Here is a 15,184-nt window from a genome sequence, read left to right on the forward strand (position 1 = left end):
CCCCCAACCCTGTTCCCTTACCCCAGGCCTTCTGTAATCTTGAGACCCTAGACTCATCAAAGCTACACTCTGCAGCCTGAAGATCTGTTCACGCAGCCGAGGGAAGGCTGGGCAGAAGGAAGCCAGCAGGCTCTCGCACCATCTGCCTCCCCTCCTTCCTCAGTGGCCCCCACGAGGGCACAATCAGGGCTGGGAGGCTTCATGAGCCCCCCTTGGCCCTCTGGGATGTGAGGAGTCAGCAGGGATTCATACCCATCCTGCCGGGACCATCTGCACTCAATTATAAGCCCTTTGGAAGCCAGCAGAGGGCTGTTAAGCTGCCGCTGGTTCTCTGTGATTAGCTAGTTCTTGTCTTTTGAATACTGCATATGGTGCAGCCAGCTGCAGAAAGCATTCATGACTCAAAGCTTTTTTCCCCTCAAAGAGAAAAGTGCTAAGTTGTTACTATGGGAAGAAAAAAAAAATTTTTAAACTCTTTCTGGTTAAGTTCCTTTTCCTACCTTAAAATTCTACCTCTTGCCAGGATTGGGATCATTCCTTTGTCTATTTTCTACCAGCACTATATAGGTACTTGCTTACTGAAGATGAGCCTTGATAAGAAATATCAACATTCTGTATAATTCCAGCTCAGGTGTTATTATCCGTGGTCCAGTAGACCCTCTTCTCTCCCTTATTTTGTGTGAGTGAGAGACCTGATGTTAAGGCATGCTTTTAATGAAACCACTCCAAAAAGTCAACTCTTTGCCATCAACTCAGGAGCCAGGGCCACTGCCGAGGCTTACCTTCTTTCCCAGGTGCTGAGCCAGGAACAGAGGCAATACGGCTTGGTTCGCACTTGAAACCCTCAGTGTTCTCTGTAGGCGAGAAGCAGTTAGCTGGCTATAAGCTAGCATTAAAATCAGTAGGGATGCTTAAAAAAATATGTATTTCTGGGGCTATATCATAGACTTGAAATCCAGGCTCACATGTGAGTGGAGGTCCAGAGAAGATGGAGATTTGAGAGTCTTGTGAATAGTGATAATGAAAGCCATGAAGTAGCTACAATGCACAGGGAAAAGAATATGGAAATAGAAGATGGGGGTAATCAGAGTCCCTTCTTCCTCATATCTCTGAACTAGGCAAATAACTCGTTTCTTTTCTCATAATACACAGGCTCTATGGTAAACACAGCACAAATATGCCAATAACCACAGGGCACTCTATGGATAAAACAGTTCTCTTTAGAGTGGATACATGTGTATGTATAACTGATTTGCTTTGCTGTACACCTGAAACTAATGCAACATTGTAAATCAACTATACTCCATCTTAAAAATATATATTAAAAAAAATGTTCTTTGTAGCATGAGTTTGGCTGGCTTAAGCCTATAAATTTGCAAAACTTTAGGAACCCATCTATATATGGAATGAATAGTTCTACTCTCCATGTCGAGAGAGAAATAAAAATGTCTATTTAAATATCTAGCAGGAAAAGTACCCCAAAAGTGATCTCACTTTTTTTTTTTTCTGATGAGCAATTTTAAGCATGTCCAAGAGGAAGAAAATCTGTACCAATACGGGTTGTTCCATTGAGCCTAATGGGAGCCACATGTCTCACAATCTGAGAAGGGAGTTACAAGTTTGGAAAGGGAGAAAACAAAAGGAACCCTGTGTTGTCAGTCTGAAATTGGAGGTATGGTGTAAATTCATGGTTTTCATTATATGGATACAGAAATAAATTTAGATGTCGAGGGCACATAGGTATGTGTATACATATACACACATGCAGATATTCCCAAACTCTGACCACGGAGATGGCCTGGGACCAGCGGCTCCACAATAGTACTGAGTACACTTAGCACTCAAATCTTCGCTTCAAGGTAATTTTCCACTAAAGAAAGCAGGGCTGGAATAGGGAAAGTACCAGACAAACTTGGAATGTCTTATAGTGTCAGAAAATAAAGAAATGCCCAAGAAAAAGGGGGATGTGTCAAGAAGACACAGGAGCCAGCCTGAAGGTGTTCCTGCTGGCCATATCTGAGACCATTTAAGCATCTAAAGGATTAACGATAATAACCAATTATAACCCACTGAATAAAAAATGAAGAATCCATACTCGTAATATTAATATAAATTAATAAAGGGGGAATGAGTGATTCTATAGGGAACAAGTCTGGCAAGCACCACCTTAAACAAGTGGTCAGTTAGTGTCACAATGATGGGACAGGTGGAAATCATGCACCGCCTGAAGAGATGCAGCAAGGAGGACGCAGCATCGCTTCTATGCTGCTCCTGCCAAAGACGCATAAACTAAACTTAACCTAACCTAATCGCTGCTCCTGCCAAAGACGCATAAACTAAACTTAACCTAACCTAATCTGACAGGAAACACCATCCAAAATAACTGGCCTGTAATCTTCTAAAGCGTCAACCTCTATTACTCAGCCATAAAAAGAAATGAAATTGAGTTATTTGTAGTGAGGTGGATGAACCTAGAGACTTGTCATACAGAGTGAAGTCAGAAAGAGAAAAACAAATACCGTATGCTAACACATATATATGGAATCTAAAAAAAAAAAGTTTCTCAAGAACCTAGGGGCAGGCTAGGTAGACGCAGACGTAGAGAATGGACTTGAGGACATGGGGAGGGGGAAGGGTAAGCTGGGACGAAGTGAGAGAGTGCCATGGATTTATAATATACTACCAAGTGTAAAATAGATAGCAAGTGGGAAGCAGCCGCATAGCACAGGGACATCAGCTCAGTGCTTTGTGACCACCTAGAGGGGTGGAATAGGGAGGTTGGGAGGGAGACGCAAGAGGGAGGACATATGGGGATATATGTATAGCTGATTCACTTTGTTATAAAGCAGAAACTAACACACCATTGTAAAGCAATTATACTCCAATAAAGATGTTAAAAAAAATTTAAAAATTTTTAAAAATTAAAAAAATAAAGTGTCAAGGTCAAGAAAGCCAAGAAAAAGCTGAGGTACCATTCAGAATAAAGGCCACTACAGAGACATGACAACTCAAAGCAGTATGTAACTCTGAACTGCATCCTTTTGCTATAAAGGTTATTACTGGGACATTTGGCAAAATCTGAATGGGGCCCAAGGATTAGTGGCAATTTCCTGATTTGACGGTTGTTTTGAGGTTACATAGAAAAATGTCCTTGTTTACATGAAATACATACTAAATTCAGGAGTGATTTTTAGGAGTGACAGGCCCAGCAACTTGGCAATTTATTTTCAGATGATGCAGGTTCTGAATTTGTAATTTTTCTGAGAATAGTTCAAATTTTTTTTTTTTTTTGGCCGCGCTACGCAGCTTGCAGGATCTTTGTTCCCTGACCAGGAACTGAAACTGGGCCTCGGCAGTGAAAGCACCGAGCCCAAACCACTGGACCGCCAGGGAACTCCCTAAAAATGTTTTTAAAAGTGTAACTTCTTTTCCTTTTTATGTTATATGACTTAAAAAATGACTATAGCAATGAAGACAGTGATGTTGAAGATGAATTTGCGACATCAAGAATTTCACAAAATTATTTCTTGAAATAAAGTAGAAATTAATGTTATTTTATATAATGTGATTTTTTAAGTATATATTTTCACTAAAACATTTAGGAGTTAAAAAAGATCAGTGAACGAATGTGCTCTTCTAGGTTGAATTAAAATAGAATATTTAAGGTTTAAAAAAGTTTGGCTGGGGAAAAATAACAGTTTTGCAAAACCTGTGCGATCCAAAACTAAGATGATATTCAACAGCAAGAAGTATTCCAATTTCTCATAACCAGTTCTCACAAGCAAAGAAATGCATGCCTCACTTTAAGAAGGTGTCAAATAGAAACAGGCAAATCTGAAAGAATTTACCCAGTGTAATAAATTAGAGGTGAAATCACAACAAAAGAATTTATGGCGTACAACAAAATTCACAAGTAGAAGATTCCTTCTATCAACTTCTCAGAGTCCCATGAGCTCTCCTCTGACCTCTGAAAGATGGGTTTTACCAAAATCTGGTTTACACTGAACTTTTCAGGTATATATGATCTGAAAAGAAGGAAGTATCTGATAAGAACCTGCCTGGTGCTCCTTCCTTGTTGCAGCCCTCCTTTGTGTAAGTGATCAGAATCAGGTCCAAGTGACAAAGAATCAAGCATGACATATCACACCAAACACCATTTCCTGTCCAACCAATTCTCATCTCTCTCCAGTAATGAAGAGGTGGACGTTCTTCTTGGACTGCAGCATGTGCGCAGCCCGCTCCACGCCGACCGCAGCAGCCAACCTCTGGGCATCGTACTTGGAGTAGAGGACAGTGCAGGTCCAGGCAGCTTCCTCTCCTCTGGTGGTGGCTTGCAGCATGTTACAGACGTCACTGTAGAAGTGGGGATATGTTGGCAGTTCGTAGAAAATCAGGTTCCTGATGCCTTTTATTGTGTATCTGTTAGAAGGAGAAAGAGAGGCTATGTCTACACGAGAAAGTTTATGGAAAAGCCACCGAAGAGTTTTACAGGGACATAGTCACTCTCGCTGTTTCATGCAAGGAGAAGGACCATGGCACAAATAACACCCAGACCAAAAGTTACTCTAATTTGAGCTGGAGGGGCTCATTTTTTGTGACAACGTATTTGAATTCCTAATGTTTGGCTTAAGATAATGATAAAATGAATTTGCACTTCTTGAGCCTAATCTGAGCAGACTGAGGTAGGGTGGGGAAGAATAGTAGGCAAGAATTAGAAATCTGTCGCAGAAAATTTGAAAAGCAGGCATTTCCAATTTAACATTATCCTCATTATAATCAGGCAAAACAGTGTTCTATAATGGAGATGAGGTCAGACCCAGTACATAAAATAAACTGCATAAACTGTAAATGCACTCCCATTAGTCTTTTCTTGTCATTCTGTAGACATGTTAACTCCATGGCAGATGTCCCAAGTTCACCCATTTACAAAATCCTGCCCGAGGACCCATTAGGCATTATGGGAAGGCAATTAATTTCAACAGCTTCCTTGCTTCTTTCCCTGCTGCACAGGGTTGCATGGTTGAGGGGGTGGGCGTGCAGACCCTAGGGACTCGCCTTACGGTTCAGGTTGAGGTCAGTCATTCCCTCTTGGGCTCCATGACCAAAGATTTTATACATTGACAAGGTTCTGATTTTTCCTGCTAGACTCTCATACAGGGCTGATGTCAGACTCCCTCGGGAATTTTATTTTATTCATGGATGATAAGTTTTCCTTGTCTTTTTATCCCTTGGCTCATCCTGATCTCTCTGGAGACCCTCCTCTTCCAAAATATAACTGCAGTCCATTACTTGGTTCATCTTTCCACATCCTCTTTCCATAAAGGAATTCTAATGGTTAATGACGTTGAAAAAACACAGTTCTGTCTCAGTAGTTATCAAAACAAACAAAAACAAACAGAGAGTTCCATTTCTGCTTAGTATGTAGAAAACTCAAGAGAATACTGCTCCCATGCTAACAAGAAAAAGATAATTTACAACAGTGTTCCTTTTCCTGAGCCTAGATAGCTGATGTCACGGGGCAACCAAGTGAACTGATTCAGCGGTGCCCTGGTGTGTGTTTAACAACGGATTCTCAGTGGGGGAGGACAGGTGCTGATTTGAAGCATTTGCCAATTTCTGTGGTGTAAATACTCCATTTCAAGCTACCAGTGTCACGTTGCTGAACTTGGAACTGGGAAGAGATGTGCAACCATACCTTAAGAGCTGGTATGAGCCAGCTTCAGCCCATCACTGACTGAATTCCAAAGAGTGACAAGATCGTCTGAAGAAAGACAGGACATATGAACCACTTCACCCTTGGCAGAGCACAGTGGGGAAGAGGGCAGCTGCTAAGAAAGTGGGTAGGAAGAAAAAAGCTACACTTCTAACAAGTTCTTAAAGGACAATTATGGGCTTGCATGACAGTTCAGAATCCCTGGGATTCCCGGACACTCCTTTACTTCACAGTCATGAGGTCTTTTCCATAGGTCTCCACTGGGAGCCCTGGAGAGGCTGGAGGCAAGGCAGAAGACCTGAGACACCCCGATGGTGGTGCAGACATGAAAACTCACTCTCTTCCCAGAGCCATGTTGTATATGAAGCTAAAGCCTGAAGCCAATGAGAGGGGCAAAGGTCAACTGCTGGGGTGGAGTCAGAAGCAGCAAAACTGTCTGCCCTAAGGGAGGAGCGTTAACCCCCTCACCCCATCCCCCCCCACAAGACTTACATCCAGTAAAAAGGGCAGTCTGTCCTGGGGAAAGGGCATGAAGCCTGTTCAGCCCAAGATCCTGCACTGATGTAAGCAGATGTTTACCACCACCGCAGAGAAGCAGGGAACTCTTTCCCACCAAGACCCCCCATAGAACAAGGCAGAGGCTGGTCACCATGGAGGGTGGTGCAGGAACCCTGAGAAAGCGCCAGCTCCAAAGCCCAGGATGGACAGAACCTGCCTGCATCTGAGCTGGACCAGGAGGAGAACACCTGCCCCACTTCAAGCCTTGGGGGAGGAGCGGGCAGGAGCAGCCTGCTGCTGGGGGAAGGGCAGGAGCGTGGGGAAAGGCTCTCCCTCGGCACAGGGGTGCAGGGCGTGGCGAAAGCTGAGAGGGGAGCAGGGCGCTGAGACAAGGCCCTCCAGCTCCGGGCCCCACAGTGGGCCACTGTCTGCTAGAGGAACTGGCAGTCTGTGGTAAATAGAAGGTAACTATGGTAACAACCAAATCCTAACTAGATTCACAACTGCCACACTAGTGGCCTGACAGAAGAGGTGTGCCCAGGCCAACTACTTACTCAGGCACTACATTCAACTGACAATTACAAAAAACACAGAAGAGCAAGACAAAGACATTAAAACCATGAGGTATCATTTTGACTATCAAGTCACTGGAAAAAAGCAGGGTTTTACAGAAATAGGCTAATAGAGTATAAATTATTGTGAGTGTGTATTTTAGCAGGGAGGGGAGAAGATGGGAGTGGCAACACACAGCAAATTTTAAACTGGGTACAGCTTTTGAACAAATAAGTTTTCCTTTCCAAATTTATCCTAAGGAAATGCCTAGGCAACTATGCCATCAACTATGCATACGGACGCTCTTGGCATTATTGTATATAATAACAGAAAACAAATCAATATGCCCATTAAAAGGAAACTGGGTTAATTATATACCCATACAATGTAACACTACATAACCATTAAAAAGGATGCTATACACACCTTAAAGATTACTTATAATTACACAGAAAAGGTATTTTTTACAATGTAAAGATTTAGCAGACCTACCTTGACCAAGTGATTACATTTAGTATCACCAAAAATGGGATAAACTGACACCCTGGGCCTCTTGAGGAGATGCAGGGGGAAGTACACAATATCCTCTATGTAGAATTCTTACTAAAATAATGTTTAAATCTTTGGTCCCCGAACTCTGACGCTCACTGAATCACCTATTTGTTTTTTAAAAATACCTATAATTGGTCCCCATCCCCAAACACCATGATTTAACTGATACTGGGGTATGACCAGGGCATTCAGATTTTTAAAAGCTCCCCAAGGGGATTCTAATATGTAGCAAAGTTTGGGAACACTGATCTAAATAATAAGAAAACAGACAAATACAGATGTGGGACAGTCTACAGGAAATTGGACTGTACTCTTCAAAAAATATCAGTATCACAACAAGGAACAAAGGAAGAGAATTATTCTAGATCAGGGTTTCTTAACCCTGGCACTACTGCCATTTTAAGCCAGGTAATTCTTTGTTGTAAGGGCTGTCCTGTGCACTGTAGGACGTCTAGCAGCACCCAGGCCTTGACCTGCTTGAACCACTAGACCACTAGAATAACCCTCCAACTGTACCAACCAAAAATGTCTCCAGGTATTTCCAAATGTCCCTTGGGGAGCAAAACTGCTCCTGCTTGAGAACTGCTAAAATAGACTAAAGACACATGTCAAGCAAATGCAATGTAGGATTCTTAACTAAGTCCTGGATTTGGGGGCGGGGGGTGAGAAACAGCTGTAATAGTCATTTTGGGAACAACTAGGAAAATTTGCATACAGACTAAATATTAGATGGTATTACTGCAGTAATGTCAAGTGGTATGTTAATGGTGTGTGGTTAGATAAAAGAATGTTGTTTTTAGGCTCTACAGGCTGAAAGATTTAGGAGTTAAGTGTCATGAAGCCTCCCGTAATTTACTCTCAAATGGTTCAGGAAGAAAAAATAAGAGATGTGAGTGGAAAGAGAGAAGGAGAGACAGAGAATGTGGGTGCGTGAGAATGTGGCAAAATGCTAACAGCTGGTGAAATCTAAGTGGAAGGAGTTAGAGATGTTCACTGGGATAGTCTTACAATGTCTTTTGAAATGAAATCTTCCCAAATAAAAAGTTGGAGCGGGGGCAGGATATAGTAGAACTATATATATATTAACTTAAAAATACATCCATAACATACAAATATATACCAAAATGCTAACTTATTTAAGCTTTTTTTCAATAAGCACATAAAACATTCAAGATAAAAGAAAAAAATCCCAATATGTACATTGTGATCCCAATTTTGGTAACCTTTTTAAAATGTCTGTGTCTGTGTGCATGTGCACGTGTTTTTTACATTAAAAAGACAGGAAAGAAATACACCAAAATGGGTATTTATATCAGTAAGATTATAAGTGATCCCATTTTTTTAACCTAGATTTTCTAGGTTCTCTACAATAATTGTGTAATACTCTTATAATGAGAGAATTTTTAAAGCAAAATAAAACAAAACCAATTCCAATAGGTATTATATTTAAAAACCAAGAAAATCTCTCTTAGTACCAATTCGTCCACATTAGAGACTAGGCATCTCTTGGAAATAAGAGAACGTGACCAGAACCTCTTCAGAGGGGCAGTTAGTACCAATTCCCATGATCTTCTGCACCTCTTCCCCTGCCTTCCTCCTCTCCTATATGTGCTTTGGGTCTTCAGTGACCCCTACAAATACGGCGTAACACTGTGACAGGACTTAAAACTAAGGACATTCCAGATGTCTATGTTACCTGACAACTGTTAAAGATAAATGAGGTACCCACAACTGACTTGCAAGGCTGGCTCCTGCATACAGTCTATAAAGACCAGGTCTGTTACTTCTACAACTGGGGTTCTCCCTGGGGCAGGGAGCACTCAGAAACACCCCACTAGCGTTTCCCACCTCCAGAGTTTCTGACTGCCCCCTGCTTAAAAATCCTCCTTCCTGTGCTAACCCACTATAATGCTCAGAGAAAGAACTGTGAACTGTCCTCCCCTCAGGAGGGCCATCATGACCAAATGCCCATCCCATCCTAAGATTCTACTGGTTTCATCTCCCCAAAGAAAACAAATCCTCAGGTTGAAAGTTTTTTGCTAGCTCACAAACGAACTGCAATATGTCTAACACTGCCTACTTCCATAGAGAATATAAATACAGAATTTTAAAGCTGGATACTAAAGTTTAAAATACATGTACTTTTCCCAAGGTCAAATGAAAAAATCAAATCACAAAGACACTGCAGATCAAAATACCCATCATCACCTTGGTGACCTCTCAAGCAAAAAAATCTATAGCTGGGAACCTTGAGATAATTGGCAGTTGCAGATTATCTCCATTCAACTCAAACACCCACTAACCTGGTCCAGGGTATAAAGCAAATGGCACGTGTTAGGTTTGTCTTTATAGTGACTTTGGGGACAAAACAGTTTGGTCAATAAACAAACAGTGTAAGACAGGAGACTGTCCTGCCTACTTAAGAGAAAGGGCTCCTTTGACATCATGCCCTCTCCTTGAAAAGCTGCTACTTGAGAGCAGTCCTCATCCCAGCTTAGTTCACACTTGCTACAGACAATCACGCTGGGAAGTTTTCCAATCCATCCACTTCATCTAAAGGACTTGCTTTGATGTATCAAGCTTTTGGAAAACTAAGGGCTCTTTAGACCTGCTGAGTGCAAACTCCCCCAAAATACCACTTCCAACATGAATGAAAACAACAACTCACTGGAACAAAGCAAATGATGATGCCAGCAAGAAGGCATTCGTTAACACTCTTGGGCCAAACAGCCTTGTCTGGGTAGCCAAGATGAAGCCCAGCAAACGCAAATGTAGTCATTCCTCAACTCTCCACTAGCAGATCATCTAGGCAGCAGAATACCCAAAGAAGTCATGTCATGCCAGCCTGCTTCGCTCCGGCAGGCTGCTGGATCCCTCCCTCCCCGTCCTGGTAAGGAGAACATTTCGGAGGAACACCATCCTAATATCAGCATAAACTAAAAGGCAATGGCAATGCCAAGGTGCATCATCTAATATGTTCCAAAGCCTAGAGGATTTCAGGCTTAGATGTTAGGGATTCTCTGAGGAAACGTGCCCCTCATTAGCTTATGATTGAGAATTAATAAAACAGTAAAGTCAGAACTTAAACTCACTGGACATTATTGTGAATCAGGAAAGAAAAGGTTATAGGATGCAATTTCCAGTCTCTCTAGGTAAGAGCTTAAAAGGGGCTTTTACATTTGGCAGCAGAGAGAATTAGCAAAACAATAAAATAACCAAACTCTGGGGGCACAAAGGGCTGCAACTATCCCAAATAGTAACAGAAGGCTCAATATTACTAACACTCTAATTAGAATTAAAAAAAAAAAAAAAAGAAAGAAAAAAAAGGCCAATCCAACTTATTTTGTCAAAGTCACATGGTGGGGAAGCTAAGCAAACCCTGAAGCCCTTAAATATTCAACTCTAAGCCCCTCACCTTTTGCTTCTCATAAACTTCAAGGAGTCCCTTAGTCCTGGTTCTCCTTGGTGCAGAAGTGTGTGTGCACTGCCTCAGGACAAAGGAGAACTTTCTGAACACTGACACTGTACTCAACTTCCATCTCCACAGACCACACAGTCCCCAATGTTTCATCTGTGCTTCTATGACAGGTTCCTCCCTTTCCTGTATTCAGCTGAGTTGTCCCTGTCGAGAGCTGCTCAGCTCTGTAACGTCTTTCTTGAGGGGTACACCCACAGCTACAGGAGGTACCCTAAGTATGGACCCACTCCAGATCTATATACAGGTTATACTGTAGTCACTCATTCGTTTCTACCACCTTTTCCAACAATGCCCATTTTGGAAGAAAACCAACCAACCAATCAAGAAAAGTCTGTCCAGCCCCCCAAACTCTGGCTTCTCTGCAGGAGGTGAAGCAAGGGAGGACCTTATAACACAGCAAAGCCCACCATGCACTTGGAAGCAGGCCCTCCAGAGAGGACACTTGAAACCTGGCCCTACTTTACCTTTTGTAGAAATGGAAGCGCTCTGTGAGGAGCAGGAACTGCTTCTCTCCTTGAAGGAAGAAGTGTCTGGCCCTGGAGACACCAGACTTCTGGGTGTACTCGCAGATATGAATGAAGTTCAGTTCCTCCTTCTTGAAGTAATTTCGGAGACGCACAAAGTCAAAGTAGGAGGGGACATAGATAAGCGTGTGAGACATGACTGCATCACGATACTGAGGCAAAATCTTGTTGACGAAAAAGTTAAACCTGATTTGGAAAGGCAAAGGGCAAAGTCAGTGGTCTAGAGGTGAGCCATAGTGTCACTGCCAACTGCATGACCCTGGGCAAGTCACAATCTCCTTCTACCTCCCCTAAGAGGCCAGTTTGGCCTACCTCATTGCAAAGAGATTATGTAAGGATAAAACTTGTTAAGCGCATTAAAAAGTAAGTGCTAACACTATTCATCATAAAGAATAGATGTGATGCTGGTATATCCCAGAGAATTATTCTAGGAAGTACCTAACTGTAACATTCATTCATTCAGTTGTCAATCAGTCAGTCAACAAATAATTACTGAACACCTACCATGTGTTAAGCACCATTCTGCTACCATGGGTCCCCTGACTAAACACAATGAGAAGACAGGGGAAAATTACATAGAGAATTAGAAAAACAGTTCTTGCCCTGAAGGGCTTAGAATTAAGTTGTTGACATGCGGCATTAAAAAATTAATGTAATTTAAAAATGCCACAGTCTAGGGGAAAGTACCCGATTTACTAACCCTGCCACTATCGGAACTAGGACAAGACACCATTTCTCTGGCCTTCAGCGTCCTCCTCTGTCAATGGCATGATGGGATTCAATTATCTAATTTCATTTCGTAAATGGTAACTAATAAAGCCAACAAGGAATACAATTCTAAATTTGAATGCCCAAGTAAAATCCCTCTCTGTGACCCCCAGGGGTCCAATGGGACAGGGGAGGGTACCTGGCATCAATCACCGAAGCTAGGTTTTCAGCTTCCATCCTCTGGAAGACATGTGGGAGCTGCACCAGGACATGACTGATGGAGCCTGTCATCGGGACGTTCCTCACAGCCACCTGCCAGGAGTCAGTGAGAACATTAGGAAGTGAGCTATCCCCATTGTTGACCAAATGCTATCCTCTCCTTCTGCCTCATGACCCACACAATACACAATACTTCATGAAAATTCAGAGAAAGAAGGAGAGAACCCACCTGGCCTTGCACATTGACGCAGTACTTGTTGAACACAGAGTTGATCTGGGCATCCTGCAGGGCCCCAAACAGCAGCGTCTGACGATAGTACTTGGACCAATTATTGAGGCTCCACATGCGCACTCGAGAAAAGTCCACCCCATGTGAGTCCAAGGGCAGTAGGTTCATGTGGTTCATCAAATGCTTTGAGCAGAAATAATACTCCATTAATACTTATTGAACACTTACCTGTTAGGCATTGCTAACCTTTCTATAAGCCCATCATCTTATTTAACCCCATGAAGTACATACTATCATCTCCCAAATTACAACAAGAAAACTGAGGCTCAGATGGGTGAGTGACTTGCCCATAGTCAAGCGAACAAGAAGAAAAGCTCAAACTGGCCACCCCATGGATCTTTCAAAAAGGATCAAGATGCTACCTATACAGAATATTTCTTTTAAAGGAAATTCTGAAATGCCACTCTGGTCACTCTATAAGCAACTCAGTTCCAGACTTGGACAAGAAGGGAAATGCCGCGGAAAACAGAGCTGCTGTCCTTCCGTGACTTGGTTCCCAAAACGTTAGAAAATTCCCTGAGTGACTACATGTGCCTTTTGCTCAAAATAAAGATGACTCAACCATCGACATGCCTTTTCTATTTTAATCATATTTTTACCTTGTAATGTATATTGAAGGGTCACAAGTACTATAAGTTTATTCCCTACTTTATAAATAAGTACTCCCCTTTATTTGTCCTGAACTTACTCCAAGTCCTGGGGTTGTAGAAAAGGTAAATTCTCACATGCCTTATAAAAATAAACCTATAGTTCTGTGATGAGGATTGTTCCAAAGCACAATCCTAAACCCCAAAACATTGCAGAGTATGTTGAGAGGGAGAAAAAAACTTATAGCACAAATTACAGTAAGGGGACAAAAACATCTTACATTTCTCTGTAAAACATCACAAATTAAGAAATCATGAGCAATGTTTTTCCATCTCCACTGAAGACCAAACAAAAGAGAACAAGCATAAATAGGAGGAACTATTTTAGATAAAAACATTCCTGGTGAGGAGGAATTTCAACCAACCAACCAACCAACCACACTAAACTGGTCTATTACTAGAAGCAACTTTTTTTTAAAATTTTTGACCTGCTTCTATGCTGCCAATGTGTCTACTGCCATTTTTTTTTTTTTTTTAAAGGATTTTCTTATTTATTTATTTATTTATTTTTGGCTGTGTTGGGTCTTCGGTTCGTGCGAGGGCTTTCTCCAGTTGCGGCAAGCGGAGGCCACTCTTCATCGCGGTGCGGGGACCGCCCTTCATCGCGGTGCGCGGGCCTTTCTCTATCGCGGCCCCTCCCGTCGCGGGGCACAGGCTCCAGACGCGCAGGCTCAGCAATTGTGGCTCACGGGCCCAGCTGCTCCGTGGCATGTGGGATCTTCCCAGACCAGGGCTCGAACCCGTGTCCCCTGCATTAGCAGGCAGATTCTCAACCACTGCGCCACCAGGGAGAAGCAAATTTTAAGGGGAAGAAATCTTTTCTGGAGATTTGGAAATGTTGACAAGAATTTTTATCTTTCTGGATACTTTACTGACCAACTTGTGGGTAGAAGAGGGGACAACATTTCCCATTTTCAAACTGGAAAATGTGGAATATTTCCATTTCCAAGCTGAGTTTTAATCTGGACTTTAATAACCATTTCAGACTCAAACCACTGAGCTTCTTGTCTCTAAATGTGAATGACCAGCATTACCAAGACATGCTCCCAGTTCTGCATCAGGTAAATGTCAGCTTGATCAATGATGAGAAGCTCAATAGAAGACAGAAAGTCAAAATCTCTCTTCTTCTCTCCTTCTCCACCAATGATGGTCCTCAAGCCCAGAGGGGAGGCAATGAGGATGTCTGACGAATAGAAGGGGGCATAAAGTCGGATGCCTCTCTGCAGTATTGCCACTCCTACACACAAAACAGCCAAGCATACATCAGTTCATGAGTCACCACCGAGCCATCAGCTTCCACCCTCTCAAACTGCAGCCTCCCCTTGTACCTTCCACATCTTCCCCTTTGCATATAATTGTGCTCAAACTGCTTTAATTATTAAAATCATCATCATCCCTCCTTTGCATCTACGGTCCCTTCTAGCTCCCATCCTCTTCTTTTCCTTCACCGGCAAACCTTCCAGAAAATTGTCTCTACTTTAAAACCTCCCACTCACTCCTTAATGCACTGCAATCTGCCTCTGAGTCTCAGGACACCATTGAAATGACTCTTGCTAAGGTCACCAACAGCTCTCAGTTACCAATTCAATGGCACTTTAGTGTTTCTTGTCACGAATGCATAAGCACTCCCTCCTTGAAATGTTCTTTTCCTTACCAGTGGTTTCCACGACTTTAACACTTACTTCTCCTACTACTGACCTGGTCCTTATCTATTTTTCCATATTCAAAGAGCTCTTCTACAAATCCCTGGATTCACCCACAAGTTCTCTTTCATTCTACATAAAGCTTTGGATAAATATATTCACTAATTCTGGCTTTAACATTATCATCACAAAAATTTATATTTCCTGCCCACATCTCTTTCCTAAGCAACAAGTAGCAGTTTGTAAAGAGCCCAGATCATATGTGAAGGAGATTCACTTGCTAATCTTAAAGCATCTACCAGAGGGGCAGAAGTTGGCTGGGACTCTCTCTGGGGACAGAATGCTGGCAGATGCCATTTTT

The 15,184-nt window shown here is 42.3% G+C and overlaps 1 protein-coding gene across 3 annotated transcripts in view; it reads right to left on the reverse strand.

Annotated features, from left to right (window-relative positions):
* Nucleotides 1-3,838: 3,838 nt before the first annotated feature.
* Nucleotides 3,839-15,184, reverse strand: part of UTP25 (UTP25 small subunit processome component) — a 29,853-nt gene continuing 18,507 nt past the window's right edge. For all 3 annotated transcript variants that reach the window (XM_007163976.2, XM_057555564.1, XM_057555567.1), the window contains 5 exons: nt 14,215-14,417; nt 12,474-12,656; nt 12,225-12,337; nt 11,258-11,503; nt 3,839-4,419 (listed from right to left, as the gene is read on the reverse strand). In XM_007163976.2, coding sequence (XP_007164038.2) covers nt 4,176-4,419; nt 11,258-11,503; nt 12,225-12,337; nt 12,474-12,656; nt 14,215-14,417 — 989 coding nt within the window. In that variant the 3' untranslated portion in view covers nt 3,839-4,175. The remainder of the gene's footprint in view (nt 4,420-11,257; nt 11,504-12,224; nt 12,338-12,473; nt 12,657-14,214; nt 14,418-15,184) is intronic.

Source organism: Balaenoptera acutorostrata, chromosome 1, assembly GCF_949987535.1.
Source record: "Balaenoptera acutorostrata chromosome 1, mBalAcu1.1, whole genome shotgun sequence".
Lineage (NCBI taxonomy): Eukaryota > Metazoa > Chordata > Mammalia > Artiodactyla > Balaenopteridae > Balaenoptera > Balaenoptera acutorostrata.